At 39.5% G+C, this 27,076-nt stretch overlaps 2 protein-coding genes across 3 annotated transcripts in view; both read right to left on the bottom strand.

The window, feature by feature from the left end:
• The window catches only part of STRN (striatin), a gene marked incomplete at its 3' end in the record, with an annotated part of 105,385 nt that extends 92,316 nt beyond the window's left edge, over positions 1 to 13,069 (bottom strand). For both annotated transcript variants that reach the window (XM_079721544.1, XM_079721545.1), the window contains exon 1: positions 12,768 to 13,069. In XM_079721544.1, coding sequence (XP_079577670.1) covers positions 12,768 to 13,001 — 234 coding nt within the window. In that variant the 5' untranslated portion in view covers positions 13,002 to 13,069. The remainder of the gene's footprint in view (positions 1 to 12,767) is intronic.
• A 13,085-nt stretch (positions 13,070 to 26,154) lies between these two features.
• The window catches only part of HEATR5B (HEAT repeat containing 5B), a gene marked incomplete at its 3' end in the record, with an annotated part of 90,738 nt that continues 89,816 nt past the window's right edge, over positions 26,155 to 27,076 (bottom strand). The window contains exon 35 of the mRNA XM_079721084.1: positions 26,155 to 26,459. Coding sequence (XP_079577210.1) covers positions 26,155 to 26,459 — 305 coding nt within the window. The remainder of the gene's footprint in view (positions 26,460 to 27,076) is intronic.

Genomic DNA, 27,076 nt, shown 5'->3' with positions numbered 1-27,076 from the left:
GAACACCCTTAAGGTGACTCACAATCTAGTGAGGAAACAAATATGCAAAGTATGAGATAGGTGGTATAATCAAGATACAGAAGTTCTCACCACTAATCCTCTCTTAAACAACCCTATGGATTAACCAGTATTCTCTAGCCCCTTTGTAAAACACTGCCCAAAGCCCAAGGTATGTTAAACATTCAAAGCTAGAGTCTGGTATTCTCTGTAGTTTACTCATACACATTGGCTGACCAAGAGTCAACTAGATTTCCTCCCAAACCTGTTTACGTCAGCTGCACTTGTTACTTTGATTAGATAATTCAATTAAATATTAAATAAACCAGCAAAATACGGGTATGAAGACAAAGACTACGTTGAATGCTTCAGAAAGACAAGACAGTAAAGGAGATACCCTAAAAAATACTGCTGTCAAATTAGATGTGGGGGAAACAACTGTAAAAGACTGGAGAAAGGTCATTAAAAATCTACGGTTTTACACTCACTGTGCTTTACTCAAGGAAAACCAAAACCAGGAATCATTAACAATACATTATAATTGTAGCTTGTTCAAGAATGACAACACAGAACTCCGATCAGCATTCTAAAAAACAACAGTGAAGGGTCAGTGGGCCTGGTCTTATGCTGGCAAATGACCGTATGTTTATATATTTTTAACTTAAATTATTTCAAGTGTCATTTTAACCATCTTTTCGGATTTACTGACCAACCAGTCTGTATGGTATTGGATAACAAAGCTTCTTTCTTATATATACAAAACTGTTAGGGGAGCATGAAGCTTCACTGTGTCTGGAGATTAGAGAGGTTTCCCAAAGAAAGTAAAATGAATGTTGGAAGATGATTAGAAATTCACCAGACAAGGGAGAGGAAAATATCCAGGCCTGTACGTTGACTCAGAAGCATGAGAGAACAAGAAAAATGTCAAAATATTTCCTTCTACTTACTATGCCCAGGCCATCACTCAAACTTTTCTCATGGCAAATTATTTAACCTCTCTTCTCATCTATGAATTAGGGAATAATTATGAATACCCACCACATATAGTTTTGCAAGGATTAAAAAAGATTATAGGGACTTTCCTGGTGGCGCAGTGGTTAAGAATCTGCCTGCCAATGCAGGGGGACACGGGTTCGAGCCCTGATCCGGGAAGATCCCACATGCTGTGGAGCAACTAAGCCTGTGCACCACAACTACTGAGCCTGCACTCTAGAGCCCTTAAGCCACAACTGCTGAGCCTACGTGCCACAACTACTGAGCCCGCACGCCACAACTACTGAAGCCTGCTTGCCTAGAGCCCGTGCTCCACAACAAGAGAAGCCACCGCAATGAGAAGCCCGTGCACCACAACAAAGACCCAATGCAGTCATAAATTAATTAATTAATTTAAAAAAAGATTATACATGTAAAGTGTTTAGCACCATACCTGGCACATGGCAAGTGCTGAGTAAATAAAACTATTATTATTTTTGGAGGGTAAAGAAGAAACAAAAGAGAGAAAACAACAGATGGAGTATGGGTTCTATTACTGGGACCAGGGCACCATCTTCCCTGACTGACTGCTTTTTCAAGTTCAGTAAGTATGCTGACCCAGATCCCCAGGCTCTTCCTATTCCCTCCTTTCAGCTTGATAGGAACCCACATTCCTCAGGAGCAGCTTTTAGTTGTGCCTATCATTTAGGCTCCTTAGCTCACAGCTTAACTTTCTCATTTAGGAGGTATAAACAAAAAAACTGAGAACAAGTCCCAGACTGGGCTGTAATTTTCCATTAGGTGAAACTGGTATCACCCTTGTGGAATTTGACAGCGTGTTTATTTCTCCTAACTAGATATGCTGGTACTGGATCCAATTTCTGTCACATGTAAATGAGTGCTAGTAAAACCTGTGTGTACAGTGATGAAACACTCCCCCCCACCGCCCCACCCTTTCCTTGGATCCCTGTAGTGCAGTTATGCCAGAACGTATTCACCACACCCAAAATACCTATTCCACCCAACCTTACTCAATATTTCCCAGAGCTCACCTGAATTCCAGGGCTTCTGCTCCCTTATTTTTCTCCCTATCTTATCTCCAGAACAAAATACCTACTCATTTTCCTTTGGCCATACTGCTTCTAACTAACTCTATGACAAATTTTCCTTCTTACATAACAGTATTTTCTAATATCCATCATCTTGTTCAGATAGGGTATTTTTATAATAAAGGTTAAACAGCATTAAAGTCTGCCAAAGAAGGTGATTTTTATTTCCTCAAATACCTTACTGCATAAGAGCAAATACATGATTGACATATTACTCTGTTCAAATATAGCATATGTAAAGTAGGTGAGCTAAGAATAACCTAATAACTAAAGCACTACACAAAATTTGACATATGATCAATAAATACAAACTATATTAATAAATATACACAGAACTTAATTAGGCTATTCTCAGAGCAAGCTGCAAGTCCCAAATTTGCAGACATTTTTAAAAAAGAAATAAACATTTTATTTCAATATTCACTACACAAAAATAAATAAAAGTATTAAAAGAAACTAGAGTGATACATTATTAAACACATTTGAGGAACATAAATTGTTGAAGACTCTTCCTAAGCCCCTTACAATATAATTGTTTCATTAAATTATTTTACCTGAAGAAAAGCTTGAAATAAATAAGAATTTTCTTTAAATTATGACAGCTATTCAAAGCATACCTAAACAGTTAAGCCACGAACTAGTTTAAGTGATCCATTCGGCATAGTAGCTGCTTACATTCTCTTCACCCTATTAGTAGTGATTTCAGGTAAATATTATAATTCTCTTGTCTATTTCAGATCAGAAGCAGTCATTCAGGGTGAGGGATCAATAAAAGGAGACAATGTGGTATGGAGAACAATGAACTGGCCTGAGTACTGGGACTCCTGAGTTCCAACCTCAATCTACACCAACTCACAGAGCCATCTAAGACAATTCACTTCCTCTCTCTGGCTCTAAATGATAAAACAAGGGATGAGACTGCTTAAGTTCTAAGGTCCCTCAGGAGGTAAAAATATGATTAGTGTCTATCCCTGTCAGCCTTAAAATTCTACAATAGTTAAGTGCTAAAATGAAGACTATAGAAAATACATTCATTAGGAATTAAGAACAGGTGAATGTGTGCAGTGCAGTTTCTGCCTCCTGTCTGCCTATGTTTCCCTCAACCTCTCTGCTCCTTTCCCTGTCTATTCTTTTCTTCTATCCCCCTTTCAACTTCTCTTTCTTTCCTCAGGTTTCTCTCCCAAACTACAATTTTCCTCTATTATATCTCCAGTCTGCAATGCCTACAAGTTATTACCACCTACTACTGCCATCTCTGGGCTGCTCCCTGCTTTCACTACTGTCAATTTATTGTCCTTAAATCACTACTAATAGGGCAAAGAGAATGTAAGCAGCTACTATGCCAAATGGATCACTGAAACTAGTTCATGGCTTCTAAAACATGATTTAAATAAATAATACAATCAAATGCATTCTGTCCCTAGAAATTTCAACCAAGAAGAGCAAACCATTTATTGGACACCTATTATGGGCCATGTAGCGTGCATATTTTATCTTTTAAAAACCTTACAACTACTCTGCTTGGTGGGTATGTTATCTACAATTTACAAATAAAAGTGAGGTCCAGGGAATTCCCTGGTGGTCCAGTGGTTAGGACTCCGTGCTTTCACTGCCGAGGGCCCAGGTTCAATCCCTGGTCAGGAACTAAGATCTCACAAGCAGCGTGGCCAAAAACCTAAATAAATAAAAATTTTAAAAGTAAAATAAAATAAATAAAAATGAGGTCCAAAAAATTATAAATCAGAAGTTATGGAGCTGTCTGACTAGAAGATCCACACTTTCCACTGTCAAATTATGATGGTCAATAAATTGTTTTATCAAAATGGCGACCAGGGGCCTCCCTGGTGGTGCAGTGGTTGAGAGTCCACCTGCCGATGCAGGGGACACAGGTTCGTGCCCCGGTCCGGGAAGATCCCACATGCCGCGGAGCGGCTAGGCCCGTGAGCCATGGCCTCTGAGCCTGCGCGTCCAGAGCCTGTGCTCCGCAACGGGAGAGGCCACAACAGTGAGAGGCCCGCGTACCACAAAAAATAAATAAATAAATAAAATTTAATTTAATTTAATTTAATTTAATTTAAAAATGGCAACCAAAGCAAGAAACTCCAAAGATCCCAAGGGCAATTTTATTTCTAATGGCCCAGAATTAAAACTTTCATAAATCAAAAAGTCTAAAAAAAAAAAAAGTGTAGCTGACATCAAGTACATAGTAGGCTGACAAAGGGAAACCAGTCCCAATTATTTGGACTTTCAAACATCTTTCAAAGGCTGATTAGTAAAGAGGTTTGTTTTAAATTCTGCCTAAATTACCAAAATTTTGGAGAAAAGTTGTAAGTATCCTCCTACCAATACAAAGAAAAGTAATTTAGATAGTAAATAATATTTAGGGCTAAATAGGCACATCTCTTGATAAAGAAATGCTATCAATGATATTTCTCCCCAAATAATTATTGGGGCCATTTTTATTTGTCAGTTTTTGAAAGTAATATAAGAGAATTTAATTTCTAGTAACAACGCCGTGAAACAACTCTCCTACTGAAAAGAGCTAAAAATTCTAGATAAAATATTTCTACAATCATCTTAAAAAGCAAAGCTGGTAAGAAAGTAAGGAATCATTTGACCAAAATTGAAGGGAAAATGGGAACCCATGAGGTAAGGGAACAAAAGCTACTTTTGCCCTTTGGTGATGACCAATCAGAACAAATCCGAGCTTCAGTTTTGACAGCTTTGCAGGACCCAAAAGGCAAAATGCAAAGACCAGAACCATCCAGAGTATACAGTCTAATAGGAGATATACATTTAGCTAAGGCCCTAAAGGGCCTATACCCTCAAGGCAAAGGTGAAACAGAAGTATACTGGTCCACAAAAGTATTTACAACCAAAATAGGCGTCAACTATTTGGGTGGTCCAAAACTTCAAGCAACGAATTTGCTTTAAAGTGGTTCAGTCTAGGTAATGCCTCTAGAAACCCACCAGAAACAAAGGCAAAACTTTCTGAAGAAGATACCTTTATTTGAGGCCTGATTTAGTCCTATACTTTTTAAAGGACAGCGAGCAGCACACAGATATCTATGCATACAAAGAAACAAGTCATCATGAGCAGAACCCAGCAAAAACAGCAGACCACAGAAAGGGACCTCCAAGACTTCACACATAGGAAGAAGAGAGACACCAACTTCGAAATAACTGGGGACTTCCCTGGTGGCATAGTGGTTAAGAATCCGCCTGCCAATGCAGGGGACATGGGTTCCAGCCCTGGTCCCGGAAGATCCCACATTCTGCGGAGCAACTAAGCCCATGCGCCACAACTACTGAGCCTGCGCTCTAGAGCCCACGAGCCACAACTACTGAGCCCACCTGCCACAACTACTGAAGCCCGTGCGCCTAGAGCCTGTGCTCCACGACAAGAGAAGCCACCGCAATGAGAAGCCCATGCACCACAACAAAGAGTAGCCCCCGCTCGCTGCAACTAGAGAAAGCCCGCATGCAGCAACGAAGACCCAATGCAGCCAAAGATAAATAAGTAAATTAATTAAAAACAAAGAAAAAGAAGTAACTATACTTACTAGGTTTAAAGAATAAAAGATGACCCTGAAAATATCTTCAGGGAATAGGAGGCTGCTAAGAAAAGATGCAGCAGATTTATAAATGGAACCAAAACTGAAGTTCAAGAATAACCAAAATCACAAACTCGCTGGATGACCTTAAAAGACTAGATTCAACTGGAGAGAAAATTAATGGACTGGATGATAAATCAGAATAAATTATCTGGAATAAAGCATGTAGTGATAAAAAAATGGGAAATATAGAGCAGATAAAGAAGGACTAAGATACATGTAATCAGAGACCCAAAAGGAAAAGAAAAGAGAATGAGGAGAAATCTAAAGAGATAATGACCAAGAATTCTGCAGAACTAATGAGATGTCAATCTAGAGATTCAAGCCTAACAAATTCCCAAATAAAATAAAAAGAAATCTATACCTTGACACATCACAATGACACTACAGAACACCAAAGTCAAGAGGAAATCTTAAATGTAGCTAATAAAATAAGCTAGAGAACAGTATATAGAACACAGTAAAATCTCCATGTTTGTTGTTTTAAAATAAAAAGGGAAATGATAAGTCACATTAGTGTGACTTTGATTAACTGAGAAGGTTGTAAGGATCAAGGAAGATAATGTATTTGAGAAGTTTTTTAAAAACCATAAACGTATCTGGAGATTTAAGTGACAGGGCTTGTATGAAACCTATTTCATTCTTGGTCATTTAACCCCTCTCTGGGCTTCACTTTACCCCTAAAAGAAAGTTGTAGGTGATTACTTCCAAAGTTTACTCCAGCTCAAAGATTACTATATCATTATATCTCTCATTCAGCAGGAGGTGATTCAAACTATAATATTCTACTGCCTAAAAATGCTAGGTACCATCAGAAAGAATAATAGAAAATAACAGAAATTATATCCCAAATTATATAAAAAGTCATCCATATCTGGAATACAAAAACAAGTGTTGAAATCACCAACATACATAATAACAGAAAAGGATAACTAAAGCAATGGTTCTCAATCCTTGCTGTATATTAGAGCCACCAGGAAACTGAAAAGAATACTAATGCCATGGCCCCCCTAATTCTTATCTGATTTAAATGATCTGCGGTACAGGCCAGGAAATGAATATTTTTTAAAGTTTCCCAGATTATTCTAAGATTGCAGCTAAAGTTGAAAAACACTGAACTAAAGTGACAAATAGTAGGATATGCTTTAAAAGAGTAAAACCTCTATAATCTTTCCAAAATATATTTAAAGATTATAAATTGTCAAGAATATGAATAGAATGAAAAACGAACCTGTTTACAAAATTATACCATACCACAATGGGGTTCACCTGTTCCAAGTTAAAAGGAAGTGGTTTAAAAAGGCCAAATAATACCAAAGATTAGTTTTATAGAGTGGCTGGTAAATGTATATAATTTATCCAAAAAGTCACGCAAGATTAAGACAAACATATTCAGAGAAATTTATATGTTCCAAACAACAGACACATAGTGGATTATAAAGAAAAGCAAGAACATTTCAAGTATACAGTCAACGTTTTGAGGCTGACTGATGGACAGATGAGGCGAGAGGGCGCCGAAGGGCCGGGTCGGGGCGTCCGTCTGAGCCCAGCCCTGTGAGTGAACCCCGCCTGTTACGTGCTCTGGAGGGAGCTCACATCCAGCCTGGGCGCCCAGCTCACGTGACAGACGGGTCACACTGCTGGCCACCCCCCCTCTCTCGGCGAGTCCCCTTGGGGAAGAGAAAGATGGGCTGTGACCACCCACCAGGCCAGGAGCGTGGTGGCCGGCTGCCCGGGGGAGTCCGCTCCCCTGGGCCCCAGGGCGGCCCGCCTCGGGCCTGCCTTTCCTGGCCTGAGGGTCCCCGTGGCCTCTCCTGGGCTCCTGGACACTGAGTCCCACCCTGGATCCCACCTGATGGTGCCTCAGGAGGGGACAGGATACCGCAGGGTGGCCCCCACTTCCTCCCGGCCTTCCCTCACCGTGTCCCCCCTCACAGTGGTCCTGATGCTACCTGTCTGGGCGCTCCGAGGGCAGCGGGGAGAGAGACTGATTGCTATGGAATGGCAATAATTCACTCCTCCATAAATGTCCCTGAGCACCACGATCAGACCCAGAGTATTAGACTGCATGGTCCCAGGATGACACTTAACATGCTCTAGCCTTAGAAGATTTATGACTGAAGATTCTGCTTTTCTCTGGGGACAAGGAGACAAACTGGAGTACAAACTTAACATCATGCACTTGCTACCATTTATTTATTCGGCACTTACTTTGTGTTATGTACCAGACCTCTGCTAGATATTTTAAAATATCTCATTTAATTCTCACAAGGTAGTTTATCAGCCTCACCTTACAAATAAGGACACTAAGGTCCTGAGAGGTCAGAATTACGGTAAACATATATTTTTAGCATGAAATAAAATAGTAAGTTTTTTTTTTTTTTTTTTTTTTTTTTTTTGCGGTACGCGGGCCTCTCACTGTTGTGGCCACTCCCGTTGCAGAGCACAGGCTCCGGACGCGCAGGCTCAGCGGCCATGGCTCACGGGCCCAGCCGCTCCGCGGCATGTGGGATCTTCCCAGACCGGGGCACGAACCCGTATCCCCTGCATCGGCAGGCGGACTCTCAACCACTGCGCCACCAGGGAAGCCCCAAATAGTAAGTTTTAAAGCAAAGATTTAAATCCAGGTCTATGCCATGTTGCCTTTCACTGTAATTGGAAATAATAGTTATAATAATAAAAAATAAACTGTCATTTTAAGTGCTTATTTTGTCCATTTAAATGCTCAGTAGGGCTCCCCTGGTGGCGCAGTGGTTAAGAATCCGCCTGCCAATGCAGGAGACATGGGTTCGAGCCCTGCTCCCGGAAGATCCCACATGCCGCGGAACAACTAAGCCCATGCACCACAACTACTGAAGCCCGCGTGCCTAGAGCCCGTGCTCCGCAACAAGAGAAGCCACCGCAATGAGAAGCCTGCACACTGCAACGAAGAGTAGCCCCTGCTCGTCGCAACCAGAGAAAAGCCCGCGTGCAGCAACGAAGACCCAAAAGCAGCCAAAGATAAAATAAATAAATAAATAAATAAATGCTCAGTAAGCCTTCACAATAGTCCTATGAAGCTGCTCAGTCAAAATAATTGAGTCATAATTGACTCCCCTTTTTCTCAAATCTCACAACCTATCCTTCGGCATATCTTGCTAGTTCTACCTCCACAAATGTATTCAGGATCCATTATATTTTGAGGATGTATCACGTGTGAATATTATTCACTTATCCTGTCACTATTACCCTAGTTCATCTCTGGCTTGGATTATTAAAATAGCCTCCTAACTAGACTTTGATTTGTCTCCCCTCCAAGTCTATTCTGGATCCTTGCAAAGGGTTCCATTTAAAGATGGTGTCACTCTTTTGCTCAAAACATTTCAACAGTTGCTTTAAAAATAAAGTCCTTACAATGAGCAAGACTCAGTATCTCTGACATCATTTCTTCCATTCTCCTCCTCTACTCCAGCCACACTTGCCTCATTACACTGTAAACATTCGGAGCATGTTTCCCCTTCCCCCTACTGTTCCCTCTGCCTAGAACACTCGTTCCTCAGATGTCACCTCTTCAGGTCTTTGTTTAAATAGCACCTTATCAATAGTAAAGCCTTTCTTCCCCACTCCACCCTCTCAAGCGCTCCATAGCCTCCTTACCCTACCTTATCATGGCACTTATTACCACCCAACGTTTGATGAGTGTATTCATTTATTGCTGCCCGTCTTCCCCCATGATTTAAGCTTCATGCAGGTAGGATCTGTTTTAATTGTTATCGTTTCTCCAGTGCCTTAGAACAGGACTTGGTATGAAGTAGGTACTTGAAAACATTTGTTGAATGAAAATATGAACCAATAATGCCAAAACCCAGACTCATAAACATTCCAGTACAGAGCCTCCGTACCATGTGCCCTAATATTCCATCATATCACCTTTTTTCATGCAATTCAGCATTTCCAGGTAGAGAGCAGAGCCTCTCCGACCACACACAAACTTCTAAATCTAGGAACAATACCTTCTATTTTTTACTTACATGCTTCTTTCCCAGAAGTCAGTAATTTTCAAATACTGAGCCTTAGGTTCTCATTACTTCGTAAATTCTTTCTTCCTGCTAATCTCCCCATTCAGTACTAGCCCTCCTCTCTTATGCTAGCCTAAGAAAATGTAAAGCCCCCAAATGATAAACACTGATTCTACTGCATTTTGTCTCTTCTATCACTCCAGTTAAGACTGTTTCTTTGAAATCATCTAGCACGATGTCTCATACACAGAAAATTCTCTCAAATGTTATGATTTGTATTCTACCTCCAATTCCTTTCACAAATATAAAGCTCAATAATAACCTTAACCATTCTTTTCCCATGAATTACCTATTCTCATATGAATGGGGGTGGTGAGGGAGGAGGGGGATTGCCAAAAGTAAAAAGAGAATTTTATATTAGCCTAGATGGGTAAGGGGGCAAAAAATGACCAATACGTTTTTGGCACAAAGTGGCCAGTTCCTTGCTCCCAAGATCTGAAGGAAGGAGGAAGTGGCGCCGGCAGGCCAGGGAGATGAGAGCTTGGACTGCCTTTCACAACTCTGCCCTGGCAACTTGAAAGAGCAGGACTGACGGGTTCCTGAAGGGACAAATTAGACCTAATCTTAAAGGTATTTTTGTTGACTCTGGTGTTAATGACTTAAGCAGAGATTTAAAAATAAAAGGAGGATACCAACTGATCCAAATTTCATCATCATTCATTCAATTCTTATTTCCTACTGTTTTTCTAGAAAAATTCCAGTGGGAAAAGAAAAATAAAGGACATGGTCAAATTTAATGATGTTGATGTAAAGAGATGATTTTTAAAATATATTTTCCATTATGCTAATAAGAGGGTCAAAGACCGCAGATTCCTGTGAACTCTCTCCTTCCAAAACACATACTTGTTTTGTTTAAAAACTATGGCACATTTTCTAAGTTTCTCCATGGATGCTTAATTTAACTGGAGCACAAACCAAAAGATACTGTAAAAATGTAGTGCCCTTAATATGACGAGCACCAATGGGAAACCTACCAGAAGTTTAAGATTTGCGATAAATAACCCAGTAAGTAGTATGTGTATGTGTGTATACATTGGGGGAAGGCATAGAGGGGGCGTAACTACGGTTACAGGTAAATTGAAAAGTTAAATGTGGGGGTGGGGGGGAAAGGAGTTGAGATAGGTTGGAAATTCTCAAATTTCCCAGGTAGGGAGGTAAGAATTGTTGTTTGTTTTTGAACAAAGTAGTGTGATTTATCTTACATTCCCTAAACTGGATAAGAAATTAAAGTTTAAGCAGCTGCATACAAAAATCATTATCCACAACTGTACAGCATTAAAGTTAAAGCCTGCCTTTAATACTTCCGTTAAGTCTGAAATCCACAAGCTCACTTATGGAATGCACTGTTAGTTCATGATGAGAAAAATTACAAATTTTTCCCTGACCACTCCATCTAAAACAGCTGCCCCTATCACACTCTACACTTGTACCCTGATTTATTTTTCCCATAGCAGCTGCACTGTGGATCAGTATACTATATAGTTGCATTTGCTGACTGTTTGCCTCCCAACTAAAACATAAGCTCTATGAGGGCAGAGGCTTTGTCAGTTTTGTTAATCCCAGGGCCTAGAGGCACAGTATAAGCACTCGATGAATATGCTGAATACATGATGGAAGTGAAGTTCAAAGAGGTTAAAGGATTTCCTCAAGGTCACAGAGCTGGCAGCAACCACAGCTTGTATTATAACCCTTTCTGCTTGCGTCTTCCATGACCACTTCCACTCCACCAAAGCAGCCTGTTCCAGCACATGATTCTATTTCTCCTTTTCTTTTTTTTAAGTGCCAAAGAAAATACATGCTACCCAAAACGGTGACACCGTGGGTAGCATTTTAACTTCAAGTGTTTCACCAACCAAAACTACACTCAGATTTCATAAGCATACAGGATTAGCCAGTAAAACAGAAAGGCACAGCCACTCAGAGTTCTTTAAGTTCTTTGTGAAATTGGTATATGCCTTGGAAGTGCCTTGGAAGTTTTAAGAACAACCACTGAAACCTACTTACCAATTCAGAATGGCCTGCAAAATATCTGCCTCACTTTCATTCTTCTAAGAGCCCACAATAGCTTCCTCCCTGGATATACTGGGCTGACCAAAAAGTTCGTTGGGTTTTCAGTAAAAATAAGAGACACATTTTTCATTTTCACCAAGAACTTTATTGAACAATGTATTCATTAACCGAACGAACCTTCCGGCCAACCCAATGCTTTACCTTGCAGATTATGAAAGGAAATGTAATCAACTTTAAAGCCCCTTTTAGTTCCTTTTAAATTACAAGTCAATCTCACAAAACCTTGAACAGAAAATTAACCCTTAGGAAGTTTCAGATCCTGAGAACTGAAAACCATCCCTGAACCATCATCTGACTGTGATCCTCTAGGTCCTTCATTCAAAATCCACGAACCTGAAATAGCTAAAAGAAACGCGGGAGGGGGTGAGGGAGAAGGAAGAGAAGAAACATTTACATATATAAAAAGGGAGCTGACATTCCTAGTAACACTTTGGCCCAAGAGCAGCTTCTTGGCTAAAGTCAAGGCCCCACGGACACAACTTCTGGTCTTCTTTGATCACCTTCCTTACAGACAGGCGCCAACTGTCAATACCTTTTACAGGGACCGTCTCTAGACCTAGGATGGGACTCACTAGGACAGGAGATGATTTGCTCGTCTCGCAAAACTACTGTCAGCCCAATTAGTAAACTGAAAGGGAAGACCTAAGATGTGGAATGGCAAGAGCGCTGAAATGAGCCTGAGAGTTAAGAGTGGGAAGGAGCAGATGAGAAGGTGCGGGGAGGGTAAACAGCGCATCACGGGCGGGAGTGGGAACTTGGGTCGAGGAAGTGGGGTCAGCGAAAGGCAAAGGTGAAGGGAGGAGGGGGACAAGGCTCTGGATGGGATGGGCGGGAGCAAAGGGGGAGGGGACGAGCGAGGGCTGAGCGGGGGAGGGGGAAGGGTCCGGGGCGGGGCGGAAGGGAGCGAAGAGGCGGGATGAAGAGGGCCAGGCCGGGAGGGTCTTTACCTGCAGCTCCGCCCGCTCCACTTCCCACTGGGCTCTCTCGACCTCGAAGCGGGCCCACTCGTGCTGCAGGAAGTGCAGGATCCCCGGGAGACTGTACTGGGCTCGGGCCGCCCCCGCCGCAGCCGCCCCGTCGCCGGCCGCGGCAGCCTCCGCCAGAGGCCCGAGACCCTTGGCACCGCCGGCGCCCGGGTGGTTGTTGCTGAAGAAGACGCCGGGACCCGCTTGCTCGTCCATGGCGGCCGCGGGAACCGGGGGAGCTGCCCAGGCGCCCAGCAGCGGAGGCAACTGCAGCGGCCAGCAGCGCCTCCTCCTCCCTCCGCCGCTCCCCGCCCACACCCCAGTCAGCAGGGAGCAGCCGCCTGGGCGCGGGGGCCGACCGAGCCCGGGACGGGCCGGGAAATGGGTCAACTGCGGCGCGCGGGCTTCCCGGGGCTTGCTGGGAAATGTAGTCGCGGGGCGTGGCGCCGGCGAGCGCGGCCCGGGCGGCCTGTGGGGTTGCGATCGGCTGGGGCGGGGCCGCGGTCCAGCCCCAGCCCCAGTCCCGCCCATGTCCGCGACGGAGGGGGCCTCCCCCCGGCGGGGAGCGCGGGTTTCCTCACTCTAGGGGCAGGGCGCTGGCGGGTGGTGCTGCAGTCTCCCTCGCACGCGGAAGTTCTCGGGCGGCGCTCGCTGTTGCACACACACACACACACACGGAAGTTATCGCGCTGCAATGCCAGCCCGAGCTGCACATCTTTTAGGGCTTCCTGGTAGTTCTGCTAAGAAACAAGCTCAAAGCGAGCTTCGCCAGTCCGGCGCCTGGACCGGGGTTCTCCAGCCAGCACATTCAGACCTCTCCCTTCTACTCCGACTTGGGTGATTCTCTGACCCTAGACACTCCGGAGTTCTGTACATTTCCGTATCGCTATCGCTCCTGCCTTTCTTTTACACTTAGGGTTCAATCAAACCTGTTGCCTGATCAGTTTTCACTTAGAAGGAACTCTGATCATCTCTCTCCTGGACTCAACACAGCAGCTTTCTCCTTATTCCAAATTCTGGTTTGTTGACACTTCATCTGAAACACTACTCCGCTGAAGTCCTTTTCCCTTTGTAGTTAATCTTGCAGTAAATCCTGTAAAAGTTTCGGATAGCCAAGGCTCTGTTACTTCAATCTCATTTTTTCTTATTCCCGGGCAATTTATAGTCATTTCAGCAAATATTTGACTCTAAGTGCTATCTGTCACTGGGGATATAAAGATAAATGACACAATTCCTGTCATCAAAGGGAGACTGGCAAATATACAGGCAATTCTCACAGTGCCTTAAAGTTCAACTACCTGAAAAAACAAAAGTCCCTTTCTGCTCCCTAGAGCTATCTTAGGTATCCAGGCACTTCTCCCTTTTCACTTGTCGGGTTCCCAGTTTCTTCCACGGTTCATTTGCAAACTGGCGATAGTATTAGCCTACCGAAAGCACACCGAAGTCCTTTCAAGCGTTTCTCTCTAAATGTTATCCTTCTCCCAAGTCTTTGAAGTTATGTCACTATAAATTCACACTACAACGATAATGAAAGGAAGGCACCTGAAAAAAATTTAACAAATGAACTTGAAATTAAGCACTTATTTTGTCCCCATAGCAAGTCATTTTGTACTTCTTTTTGTGGGATGGAATTCTGGGATATCAGACCTTATGGCCATGAAAAAATGTAAAGATATAGGCTGGTGAGTGACATGTCAGGGAAGGACATCCTGTCCCTGTGCTCCCCCCTCCCCCTCTTCCCATTGCTACTTGTGGAAAGGACAGGAAACACATTGTACCTAATCTGGTTGCAAAGATGGCTAGCTCTCTCTCCCAGTAATTGAACTTTTCAGCTTTATGAATTCATTCTTTATTGTAATAAAAGTTTAATCCAGGCCTGACCAAATTCCCTATGTCGTAAATTATTTTGGCTGTAAGCGTCCTCTGAGATACTACCCAATCCTCTCATTTTACAGTTTAGGAAACTAAAGTCCAAAGAAGTTGAACTTGTTCACAATGAGGCTTTGAGTGAGTGGCACAGTCAAAACTAGAAACCAGAATTCCTGATTGCTAGTTCTGTTAACAGGTTGCCTCCTCTCTTACTTGTCAGCTCTATCAGAGTATCAAGGGGACAATAATGCAACAATGGCATATTTTTTCATCTGAAGGATTTAAGTAATCTTACAAGTTTTGAATGTTAAAAGTTTTTTTCCCCCTCTAATAGAAGACATGTCTGACAATTCCTTTAAATACATTTATAACATACTATAAAACATGATTAAATTTAATGGTAACTGTTTAAGAACCCATAACACCTTTAGCTAGATTCACCAAGAAAAAAAGAAAGAGGACTCAAATAAATAAAATCAGAAATGAAAGAGGAGATGTTACAACTGATACCACAGAAATACAAAGAATCATAAGAGACAACTACAAACAATTATATGTCAACAAATTGGACAACCTAGAAGAAATGGACAAATTCCTAGAAACATACAACCTATTAAGACTGAATCAGGAAGAAATAGAAAATCTGAACCAAGCAATTATTAGTAAGGAGAGTGAATCGGTAATCAAAAACCACCTAATAAACAAAAGTCCAGGACCAGAGAGCTTCACTGGTGAATTCTACCTAACATTCAAAGAAGAATTAATACCAATCCTTCTCAAACCCTTCCAAAATATTGAAGAGGAGGGAACTCTTCCAAATTCATTTTATGAGTCCAGCATTACTCTGATGCCAAAACCAGACAAGGATGCCACATGAAAAGAAAATTACAGGCCAATATCCCTGATGAACATAGGTGCAAAAATCCTCAACAAAATATTAGCAAAATTCAGTAATACATTAAAAGGATCCTTCACCATGATCAAGTGGGATTTATTCCAGGAATGCAAGGCTGATTGAAAATCTGCAAATCAGTCAATGTGATACATCACATTAACAAAATGAAGAATAAAAATTATATGATCATCTCAATAGATGCAGAAAAAGCATTTGACAAAGTACAACATCCATTTATGATAAAAACTCTCAACAAAGCAGGTATAGAGGGAATGTACCTCAACATAATAAAGGCCATTTATGACAGACCCACAGCTAACATCGTACTAATGGTGAAGAGCTGAAAGCTTTTCCTCTAAGATCAGGAATAAGACAGGATGTTTACTCTTGTTACTGTTATTTAACATAGTATTGGAAGTGCTAGCCAGAGTAATTAAGTAAGAAAAGAAAATGCACCCAAATTGGAAGGAAAGAAGTAAAACTGTCACTCTTTGCAGATGACATAATACTATATCTAGATGCCATCAAAAAAGTTAGTACCAATAAACAAATTCAGTAGTGTTGCAGGATAAAAAAAAATCAATATACAAAAATCAGTTGTATCTCTCTATGCCAACAACAAACTATCAGAAAGAGAAATTAAGAAAAGAATCCCATTTACATTTGCATCAAAAAGCATACAATACCTAGGAATAAATTTAACCAAGGAGGTGAAAGACCTGTACACTGAAAACTATAAGATATTAAAGAAAGAAATTGAAGATCACACAAATCAATGGAAAGATATTCCATGCCCATGGCTTGGAAGAACTAATATTGTTAAATACTACCCAAAGCAATCTACAGATTCAGCGCAATCCCTATCAAAATTCCAATGGCATTTTTCACAGAAATAGAACAAGTATTCCTAATATTTGTATGACACCACAAAGGACCCTGAATAGTCAACGCAATCCTAAGAAGAACAAAGCTGGAAGCATTATGCTCCCCGATTTCAAACTCTATTACAAAACTATAGTAATTAAAATAGTATGGTATTGGCACAAATACAGACATAGATCAATAAAACAAAGTAGAGAGCCCAGAAATAAACCCACACATACATGGTCAATTAACTATAACAAAGGAGCCAAGAATATATAATGGGGAAAGATTGTCTCTTTGATAAATAGTGGTGGGAAAGCTGGACAGCCACATGCAAAAGAATGAAACTGGACCACTAATTTATACCATACACAAAAATTAACTCAAGAAGGGTTAGACTTGAATGGGAGGCCTGAAACCATAAAACTAGAAGAAACATAAGTGGTAAGCTCCTTTTTTAAAATTAATTTTTATTGGACTACAGTTGATTTACAATGTTGTGTTAGTTTCTGCTGTACAGCAAAGTGAATCAGTTTTACAAATACATATGCATATACTACCGTGTATTGAGAAGAGTTCCCTGTGCTATACAGCAGGTCCTTATTAGTTATCTATTTTATATATGGTAGTGTGTATATGTCAATCCCAATCTCCCAATTTATCCGCCCCCAACTTTTGCCCCCTAGTAACCGTAAGTTTGTCTGCTACATCTGTGACTCTATTTCTGTTTTGTAAATAGGTTCATTTGTAATATTTTTTTTTAGATTCCACATATAAGCGATATCATATGATATTTGTTTTTCTCTGTCTGACTGGTAAGCTCCTTGACATAGGTCTTGGTGATGATTTTTTAATCTGACACCAAAAGTAAAAGCAAGTAAAGCAAAATCAACAAGTGGGACTATATCAAACTAAAAAGCTTCTGCACAGCAAAGGAAACCATCAACAAAATAAAAAGGCAACCTACTAAATGAGAGAAATATTTGCAAATCATATATCTGATAAGGGTTTAATGTCCAAAATATATAAAGAACTTATACAACTCAACAGTAAAAAACAATCAGATTTTTAAATGGGCAGATGTGAATAGACATTTTTCCAAAGAAGACACGCAGATGGCCAAAACAGACACAGGAAAAGATGTTCAACATCATTACTCATCAGGGAAATGCAAATAAAAACTAAGATGAGATATCACCTCACACCTGTTAGAATGGCTATAATCAAAAAGACAAGAAATAACAAGTGTTGGGAAGGATGTGAAGAAAAGGGAACTATTGGTGGGAATATAAATAGTTGCAGCCACTATGGAAAACAATATGGAGTTTCCTCAAAACATTAAAAATAAAACTACTATGTGATCCAGCAATTCCACTACTGGGTATATATCTGAAAGAAATGAAATCACTATCTCAAAGATATATCTGCATTCCCATGTTCATTGCAGCATTATCTATAATAGCCAAGACATGGAAACAACCTAAGTGTCCATCAAAGGATGAACAGATAAAGAATATGCAGTGTATATATATATACGATGGAGTATTATTCAGCCATAAAAAAGAATGAAATCTTGCCATTTGCAACAACATGGATAGACCTCAAGGGCACAATGCTAAGTGAAATAAGTCAGAGAAAGACAAATACCATGTGATCTCTCTTATATATATATTTAAAAACACACACACCAAAAAACCCTAAAAAATCAATCTCATAGATGAAAAGAACAGATTCGTGGTTGTCAGTGGTGGGGGGTAGGAGAAATGGATGAGTGGGGTCAAAAGGTAATAAATAAATAAATGTAGAGATAACTTGGACTATCACATATATACAACAGCACTGCTTTAATTCATAGTTTGACCTTATTATAATACCTTTTTGCCTTTCAAGGACTTATTTACACATAAAATAGTATTTATGATCTATCATGTTACAAAACCTTCACTCAGTACACCAAACTATTAAGAGTGGCTAAATTAAAGAAATTTACTACCCCCCCCCAAATTTCCACATCTGGTAATATTTCTTTTGTAATTTAACAGAAAACATCATTACTTTTTTTTTTTTTTTTTTTTTGCGGTACGCGGGCCTCTCACTGTTGTGGCCTCTCCCGTTGCGGAGCACAGGCTCCAGACGACGAACAGGCTCAGCGGCCATGGCTCACGGGCCCAGCCGCTCCGCGGCATGTGGGATCTCTCCCGTTGCGGAGCACAGGCTCCAGACGACGAACAGGCTCAGCGGCCATGGCTCACGGGCCCAGCCGCTCCGCGGCATGTGGGATCTTCCCGCACCAGGGCACGAACCCGTGTCCCCTGCATCGGCAGGCGGACTCTCAACCACTGCGCCACCAGGGAAGCCCCAAAACATCATTACTTTTAAAAGAACTTCCCTTAGAGTTCTTTTGCTCTAAATTGCTTTAAGAAAATAAGGACCATGAATCTCATCACTTCTTCCTATACTGAATCTGCTCCTGAAAATGCTAATTTTTGAGTAGTGAGCTTACCAGTGATTTGTTTTCTCTGTGCCTGTCTGTCACATTTTCTGTGTTCAGCAGGAATTACTTTTTTTAAGTAAATGTTTTATCGCATATAACACAGGTACAGAAAACCTCCGAAGTGCTAAGTAAACATCTCAGGGAACTTTCACAAACTGAACAATTGCATGCAACTACCACCCAGAACATGAAACTGAATATGGCAAACCTCTTGGAGTCCTCTCTGGATGTGCATTTTCAGATACAACAGCAAAAATGTTTTTGAATTTCAAAAAAATATACTGAAAACATTAATAACTAGAAAGGACATGGTATTTGTAATGAGTTAAATCTAAATCTTTTCCCTCACTTTACAACTTTCAAAACCTGGAAATCTTGGACAAATGGTTTAACTTTTTTTAGCGGTAGTTCTCTCATTTTTAATATGAGAATAGTATTTACCTCACAAAGTTATTGTGAAGATTAAATGAGAGGAGAAATGTAAATCCCTTAGCATAGTGCCTGACAATATAATATATACTGAATATGATAGTTTTTACTGTAGTATGAGTTCACAGACTAACTGAAAATCATGACTACTGGGGGCTCAATAATTGTTTTTTCTTTTCTCATCCCCTATTCAGAACTTTAATCCAGCAGAGTTAAAATAATCTTTAAAAAAAAGTAACATCTGTGCTCAACCATGAAGTCTTCAGACCTCAGGGTGTTGCTGCTGGTTTTCTGATCACTTCATTCTGTGATTAATAAAGCCTGTGACACAAAAAGTAGGATTTCCTTTCCAAGCACAGAGAGCAGCTGCTGAAATGTTGATTTATATATTAGTATAACCAGTTTAAAGAGAGAAATTGTGAAACGCTCAAAGGTTATTTAGGTAATTGGAGTGTTTGCTATTTTTTGGTTTATATGTGTGTTTTATGGGGTGGGGATTATGGTTCCCCGAAATGACAAATAATTCATCTGCTTAAAAAATTTTTTTTACTGAAATGAGTGGCTATTAAAAAAAAAAAAAACTATCCAAAATGACCAGTTATTTGGATCTCTATTTAACGGCTCAAAGAAAAGCCTTCAAACTGAACTTGATAGCTCTTTGCAAATTCTGGCCAGAAAAAAAGAACAGTAGACCACTTGACTGTAGAGAGGGCTCTGCTAGGCTGAAGAGAACTTTGGGGCAAAGGCGCATGCAATAGCCCACTGTATTATGTCTCTTCTACCATCTGCCTGCTCCCTAATTTCTCTCACCTTTTCTTTCTGCCTGATTCATGGGGCCAGTCCCTGCTTCCACCTTTCCTGAGTCTCCAAACTTTACTCCCTAGATTTGAAGTCTGGTAAAGACAGGGCTGGGGAAACAGCCAATCACAAGTTGGGAAACAAGGAATTCTATTATCTGAAATTTTTCTTGGAGTCCAGAAGTTAAATCTACATCACAGTCTTCTGATAGGGTGGGGAAATAGCTTCTACTGTTTACTATAATTATTATTACTATTATTTTTTTGGTTGAAAGTAGTTACCTAATTTCAATTTCAAAATTAAATTTCATTTTATTTTAATAAATAACTAAACAAAATTTAATCTTGAAATTAACATTGGTTTTAAATTTGTAGTGACTGATATTTAGAGAAATAAATACTTAAAATCTAAACTCAGGATTGCTTTAAGAAATCTAAATATCTAACACAGGGAGGCAATAAAATGATAATATAGCTCTGAAGCTGTAGTAAGACTTCTCTTGGAATATCAATGGTGATCAACTGAAGATTCTATTTCTATAAGCAAAGATAAACTATTCCTAAAAACACATTCCTAGCTTTCTCCCCATCAACTTCATCCCTTGTTTCTCTACCCTTCTCTTTTTAAATTTTCCAGCCAATGAAAGTTCTACTCAACAGATTTTTTTTCTTTTCTTTCTTTTAAGAAAAAAATAACTATGGTGCCCCTATTTCTAAGGTAGGAATTGAATTTCAGACAACTAATGTAATCTTCATTACATAAAAATAACCGTGGGGGGGTGGGGAGAGAAGGACATTTTTATAAGCTGGCTATTCCTGCCAACTATGCAACAGGGACCACTCATTTCCCAGGTGGAGACTTTTCTCAGCAGAAACACCCAATCTTCATTTAGGCTTGAATTGCTCAGGACAGCACCTCCCACCCCAAACTACCATCTGATAGTCCAGTCCTTTAACATACGTTAAGTCAGTTCTCAAAAGAATTTAAATGTGATATGTTATTTTCTTATAAACATGATGTGGGGGACAAATCTGGGCATTGTGCTAGAAAAATAAGAAAAATGAATGAGGTTAAAGAGGTTCAGTACATTTGTGTTCTAATTTTTGAAGACCATGTGTCCTTAAGATTTTTCAAAAAAGATTTAACTTATTTTGCATGTGATGCATCTCTCCCTCTACTCTGCAGGCCCTCAATATGCTACTGTTGTTCAATATGTGTTAATTTTAGCACTTGCAGTTGTCCTGTGATGGAAAATCCTACCATTACCTATGTTATCTCCTGGCCCAGATTTCCCCCCAGCTGCAGGACATGAAGTAACAAGAGGAGTGGTTTCAACCAGCTCGTACACACTTTCACACGAACTCAAAATGTGAAACATTACAACCCATGAGCTGATTGTATTCAAGCTTAAAGAACCAATACATACATTTTCATTACAGGAGAAAAAGATAATTTAAATAATACAGTGTTTAGTATACGGCAATAATCAAATTAATGCTGCAACATTTTTATGAGAATGTAACCAGATTAAAACATGAACAATGAGTATAAACTAGCTAGAAGAAGGTGAAATGGAGCTTTTTAGCAAAATTCAAACACCTAATGAAAAAATATTGTAGTGCATTTGACATGTTGAAAGGCCAATATAGCTGACACAAAGGAAGTAATAATTGCTATTTTTTACAGCTGGTACTTATTAAGCATTTACTCAATAAAAATAATGCATTTTATATGCATTAACTTGAACCTTACAATGTCCCTATGTGGAAGTACCAAGGTTATCTTCATTTGACATGTAGGTATACTGCATATGGTTATAGGATCAGATGAAATAAAATGCGGAGATGAAGTAGGCAGGGGCCAGATTATGCAGGGGCTTGAGGGTACTTTATGGAATTGGTCTTTATGGTAAGGCAACCAACTGAAGAGTTTTCAGCAAGGTATCAGATTTGAATATATAAAGATGATTTTAGTTCCTGCCTGAGCAATATAATATTAGCTGACATTTCTAAATTGTTTTTTAAGGGTCAGGCACTATTTTAAGGCCCTTTGCAAGTATTAACTCATTTAACCCACAGCTACTCTATAAAATAGGAATTCTTCTCTTTTTACAAACGTAGAAACTGAGGCACAGTGAGAACAAGTGACTTGCCCAAGTTTACACATCTTGTAGGTGACACAGCCAGGTTCCAACCCAGGCAGACTGACCCTACCATCCTCAACAACCACTTTGCTATTCTGCAGTCAAATGTGGTGCTGGATTAGGATGGTAATAAAGACAATAAAGACACATGGAGATATTTAGGAAACTTGGTGATGAACTAAGCATAGTGAGGGAGAAAGTGGGAAGTGCCAGGGATGATACCAAAATTTATGAACAGCTTACTCATCAGGATAAAATAGCTGTGTGGTTTACTGGGAGACCATGAGTTGCAGGTTTTAGATAAGGAGGTGAAGAGTTCAATTTAAAATCAATTTTAAATTAGTTGAGTTTGAGGAGTTTCTGAGACAACCAATGGTAGGTAGTCACTTATGCAATCTGAAGAGCAGAAGGGAGGCTAGGGCTCCAGACAACCCCACGAAGGAATCCTTGCCTATTATCCTCTATCACACCTTGCTTCATACCATTCTTTCCTAGTTATCACAACCTGTGATTATTTTCTCTCCGTCCCCAGGCAGAATGTAAACATATCATTGTAGATTCTTTGCTTGACTGTTCACCATTGTATTCCCAATGCCTGGCACATCGTAGTGTCCCATTAATAACTGTCCAATGAATGAATAAGAGACAGCATTACAGAATCTTATCACAAAATCTTTTGACAGACAGGGATTCAAGTTCTCCTTGTACGTGTCCAATGTCAACGAATGCACTATCACAAAGCAATCATTTTTCAACAGGTCTTTTAGAAAATTCTTTTAAGTTCTATTTCAAACCACTTACTTGAAACACTGACTTACTGGTGTGGCCCACTATGTGACCCTCCTATCTGATGGTTAATGATCATGTTGCCCTTTCTTACCCTTAGTTCCTCTATATCACTTGGCTTGGATACACACCAGTTTGTCATTACCCTTGACATGCGGCATCTGAAGGTGATCCTCCAACTCCCTCAGTCGGCCTCCTCCTTCACACACACTGAGGGCCCACAGTGTGTAGAGCAGGACTGTCAACTTCCTTGTTTAACAAGTATAGTTTTACTAAAAACAGCCCAACTTCATTAAGTCCTTCTTATTCACTTAATAATGACTTACAGCCAACTAAAATGCCATTTAAAAAAACATTTAGGTATATCAAAATATTTGGGGAGATTTAAGGGCACTCCAAGGAATTTGGTAAACAATGACCCAGTTTCATTTTCATGTCTGCTATTTCAAAAAGGGTCACTTTCTAAGATTCAGCAATGTGTATCAAAATTCAAACCTGTCATATTTTTATAACCCCCTTAAGAAATCTATCCCAAGGAAATAATCTACAGTTTCATTCTTAAAAAGTCAAATGCAGCATTACTTATTTTAATATAAAAACTAGAAACCAAGTACCATAGCATAGGATAATGGCTAAGTCAATAATCGTACATTTGTTACTAAGTAGCTATGAAAAAGATGGTTACTAAATCTATCCCACATTATTAGAATAATTCTATGGGAAAATGCTTATAAAATAAGTGGATAAAACATCCTACCTGCAGGATGGCTACAAATGTGGAAGGAAACAGATTAAAATATCAACAGTAATTTGGTCTGTGTGGTGAATTGTGGTAATTTTCCCCAAAATTTAATAAATGCAAATTTTATAATTAAAATTGATTAATTTATAATAATGTATAAAATTGACTTTCCTTTGGCCTCTGACTCTGCTTTTATGTTCATCAGGTAAGATTAAGGCCCTTTTCTGTTTCACAAATGAAACGAGAGGTATTTTCTTATATTAAGTTGAGCAGTGAAACAAATTAATAAATATAATTCTTCAAACAGATATTCCTTTTATAGATATGATTATAGAAAACTAGAAGTTGTCAGTGGCTCAGAAGAGTTTAAAGTATAAAGATGTACTGGGGAGAGGAAAGGGAGAAAGAGAGAGACAGAGGGAGAGAAGGCAAAAGAGAGAGAGAGAGAGAGAGAGAAAACCATTGCTACTGCATGATGTAGACTATCCTGAAGTAGGAAATGATGGGAAAAGCCTGGGTTTGAAGAACAGCAGAAAATAGCCAAGGCAGAAATAAACATGCTTTATAAATAGATGAGTGAAAAGCAGTTATGTGTGCAACAAACAAGGAGGTTGGAAAACAGTCTGCCAGTTCCTTAAAAAGTTGAACAGAGTTCCCATTGAGCCAGCAATTCCACTCCTAGGTATACACTCAAGCTAAATGAAAATACAGGGTAATGCAAACACTTGTACACAACTGTTTACAGCAGCATTATTTGTAATAGGCAAAAAGTGAAAACAACCCAAACGCCCATCAACTAATGAATGGATAAACAAAATATAATATAAATAGAATGGAGTAGTATTCAGCCATTAAAAGGGATGCAGTACTGATGTATGCTACCACATGGATAAACCTTAAAAATGTTAAGAAGCCAGTCACAAAGGACCACATAGTGTATGATTTCATTTATATGAAATGTTCATAATAGGAGAATTGATAGAGACAGAAAGCAGACCAGCAATAGTGTAAGGCTGGGGGGAAGCAGAGAGCTTGTGGGGCGACAGCTAAAGGGTACCAGATTTCTTTTTGGGGTAACGAAAATGGTCACAACTGACTGTGGTGATGGTTATAGTACATTGTGAACATACTAAAAACTACTGAATTATACATTTAAAATGGGCAAATTGTATGGTATGTGAATTGTATCTCGATAAGTGTTACCAAAAAAACTCTAAAAAACAAGGAGAATAACTTTGGAAAAGCAGGTGTAAAATACAAAGGAAACCCTGCAGAAATAAAAGTGAATAAGAAAATAGGTGAGAACGCACCTATCTGAGATCTAAAGACTAAATGAGGAAGGCAAGGCTGTATTAGCTGCCAATCAGTGAGGGTATGAGAGAGAATAAGTAGGAGGTAGCAGATGATGAACAGGTATTCCTTTGGAATGTTCAGAAAGGTTCAGTCTATATTACACTGTATGGTAAAACTTGGTGTTTAAAGTGTGCTAAACACTGTGGCAAACATTCATGTCATCAATTATCTATTTGACGTGGTAAAATTCCCATTGCATGAGAGATTGGCATAACTATAATTATGACTAATTCATTTTTGTATGCCCTGCAGCACTTAGCTTGATGCCTTATACACGGTAGGAAGTCAATAAATATTTGATGAATGAAACTAACCATCAGAGCCAGACTCAAGGCTCTGTAATTACAAAGCATAAGTGAGGCCAAATTTTAGCCATTAAAAAAACCCAGAACATTATTCCACATTTGAAACATTTTAATGAATGTTTAAATGAGTTTTAATTTAGCTAACTAAAATATACACAAGTATAATTTAGTAATCTAATATGAAAGTAAAAAGATCTATCTGAAAGGTAAGCACTTTCTGAGAAATGCTAAGAAAATGTAACTTTATTCTTAATAGATACACCACGAAACCAACACTTTACATTATTTTGATTACTTCAAAATTTAAATTCAGCTTGCTTTTCAATTAATTTTTTTATAACAGATGCTGAATATGACCTATTTTTCCCCTGACAATATCAATAGGCTGCTCAACTACATGATACAATGTTTTTGCATTTAATTTAAAAGGCTATGGCTCAGTGTTTAAAAAATAAATTAATAAAAGAGAAACATTATTAGGAAGAAAATGAAAGCACATTCACCACATAATAAAAAAAAAATCATTCCTTCAAAATCAGAAACCAGTGTGAGCATTATTTGACTTACCCTACTTGGAAGCATATAATTCCTATATACAAATAAAGTAGAACCTATAGACTGGAATGATACAGTGGCTATCAATAATTAGGTGCTAATTGACAAAATAAACAAAAACGAATGAAACAGCACATTAAAAGAAACTTGTTTTTAGCTTAATTGTTGGTGCAGAATGCACGGCTGGGGCCGGCTGCCTGGCGGCTGCTTTAGCTTTGCTGGCTTGGCTTGCTCGAACAGCAGTTTCCAAACGTACTTTCAGCTCAGGAGCCGCTCCCATTACGGTCTTGAAAGCATGTGGATACAGAGGTCCAATATGCATTAAATTCTGGAGAGCAAACTCATGAAGATCTTTGGAAGCTGTGCTTGCTGAGGCAAAAGAATTTTCATCCAGCAGGTAAGAGATCAAAGTGGGAACTAAAAGAGCAAGTAATTGGACTCCTGCAAATAACAAAGATAAAGTCTGAAAATTACAATAAACCTTTATTTAAAAACTAGGCAATTACTACGGTAGTCTGAATTACAATAAAATAGAAGTAAATGTTCACGATCTAATTTTAGACCTCAATAATAATAATAATAATTATTATTATTTTTTGAAGTACACGGGCCTCTCACTGTTGTGGCCTCCCCCGTTGCGGAGCACAGGCTCCGGACGCACAGGCTCAGCGGCCATGGCTCACGGGCCCAGCCGCTCCGCGGCATGTGGGATCTTCCCGGACAGGGGCAAGAACCCGCGTTCCCTGCATCAGCAGGCGGACTCTCAACCACTGCACCACCAGGGAAGCCCTAGACCTCACTAATTATTCATAATTAATACTGAATACTTACTAACTGTCCAAGCCATGTTAGGGGAGGAAATCAGGTTTGATTTCTTGTTAAGATTATATATTTTGCATTTATATTAATTTGTTTTATTAAAAAAATACTGGCTAAAAGGTTAAAAAGGAATGAACACTTTATAATTGTCATCTGGTAAAATGTATTTTGAGAATAAAATTATGAAAATTTTAAGGGTATTCCAGAATAGGGAGGTTGGAGATTAGAGGGAATAGGGA

Source organism: Hyperoodon ampullatus (assembly GCF_949752795.1).
Source record: "Hyperoodon ampullatus genome assembly, chromosome: 15".
Classification (NCBI taxonomy): domain Eukaryota; kingdom Metazoa; phylum Chordata; class Mammalia; order Artiodactyla; family Ziphiidae; genus Hyperoodon; species Hyperoodon ampullatus.
The sequence above is the reverse complement of the archived record's forward strand: the minus strand, read 5'-3'. Positions and strand labels throughout refer to the sequence as shown.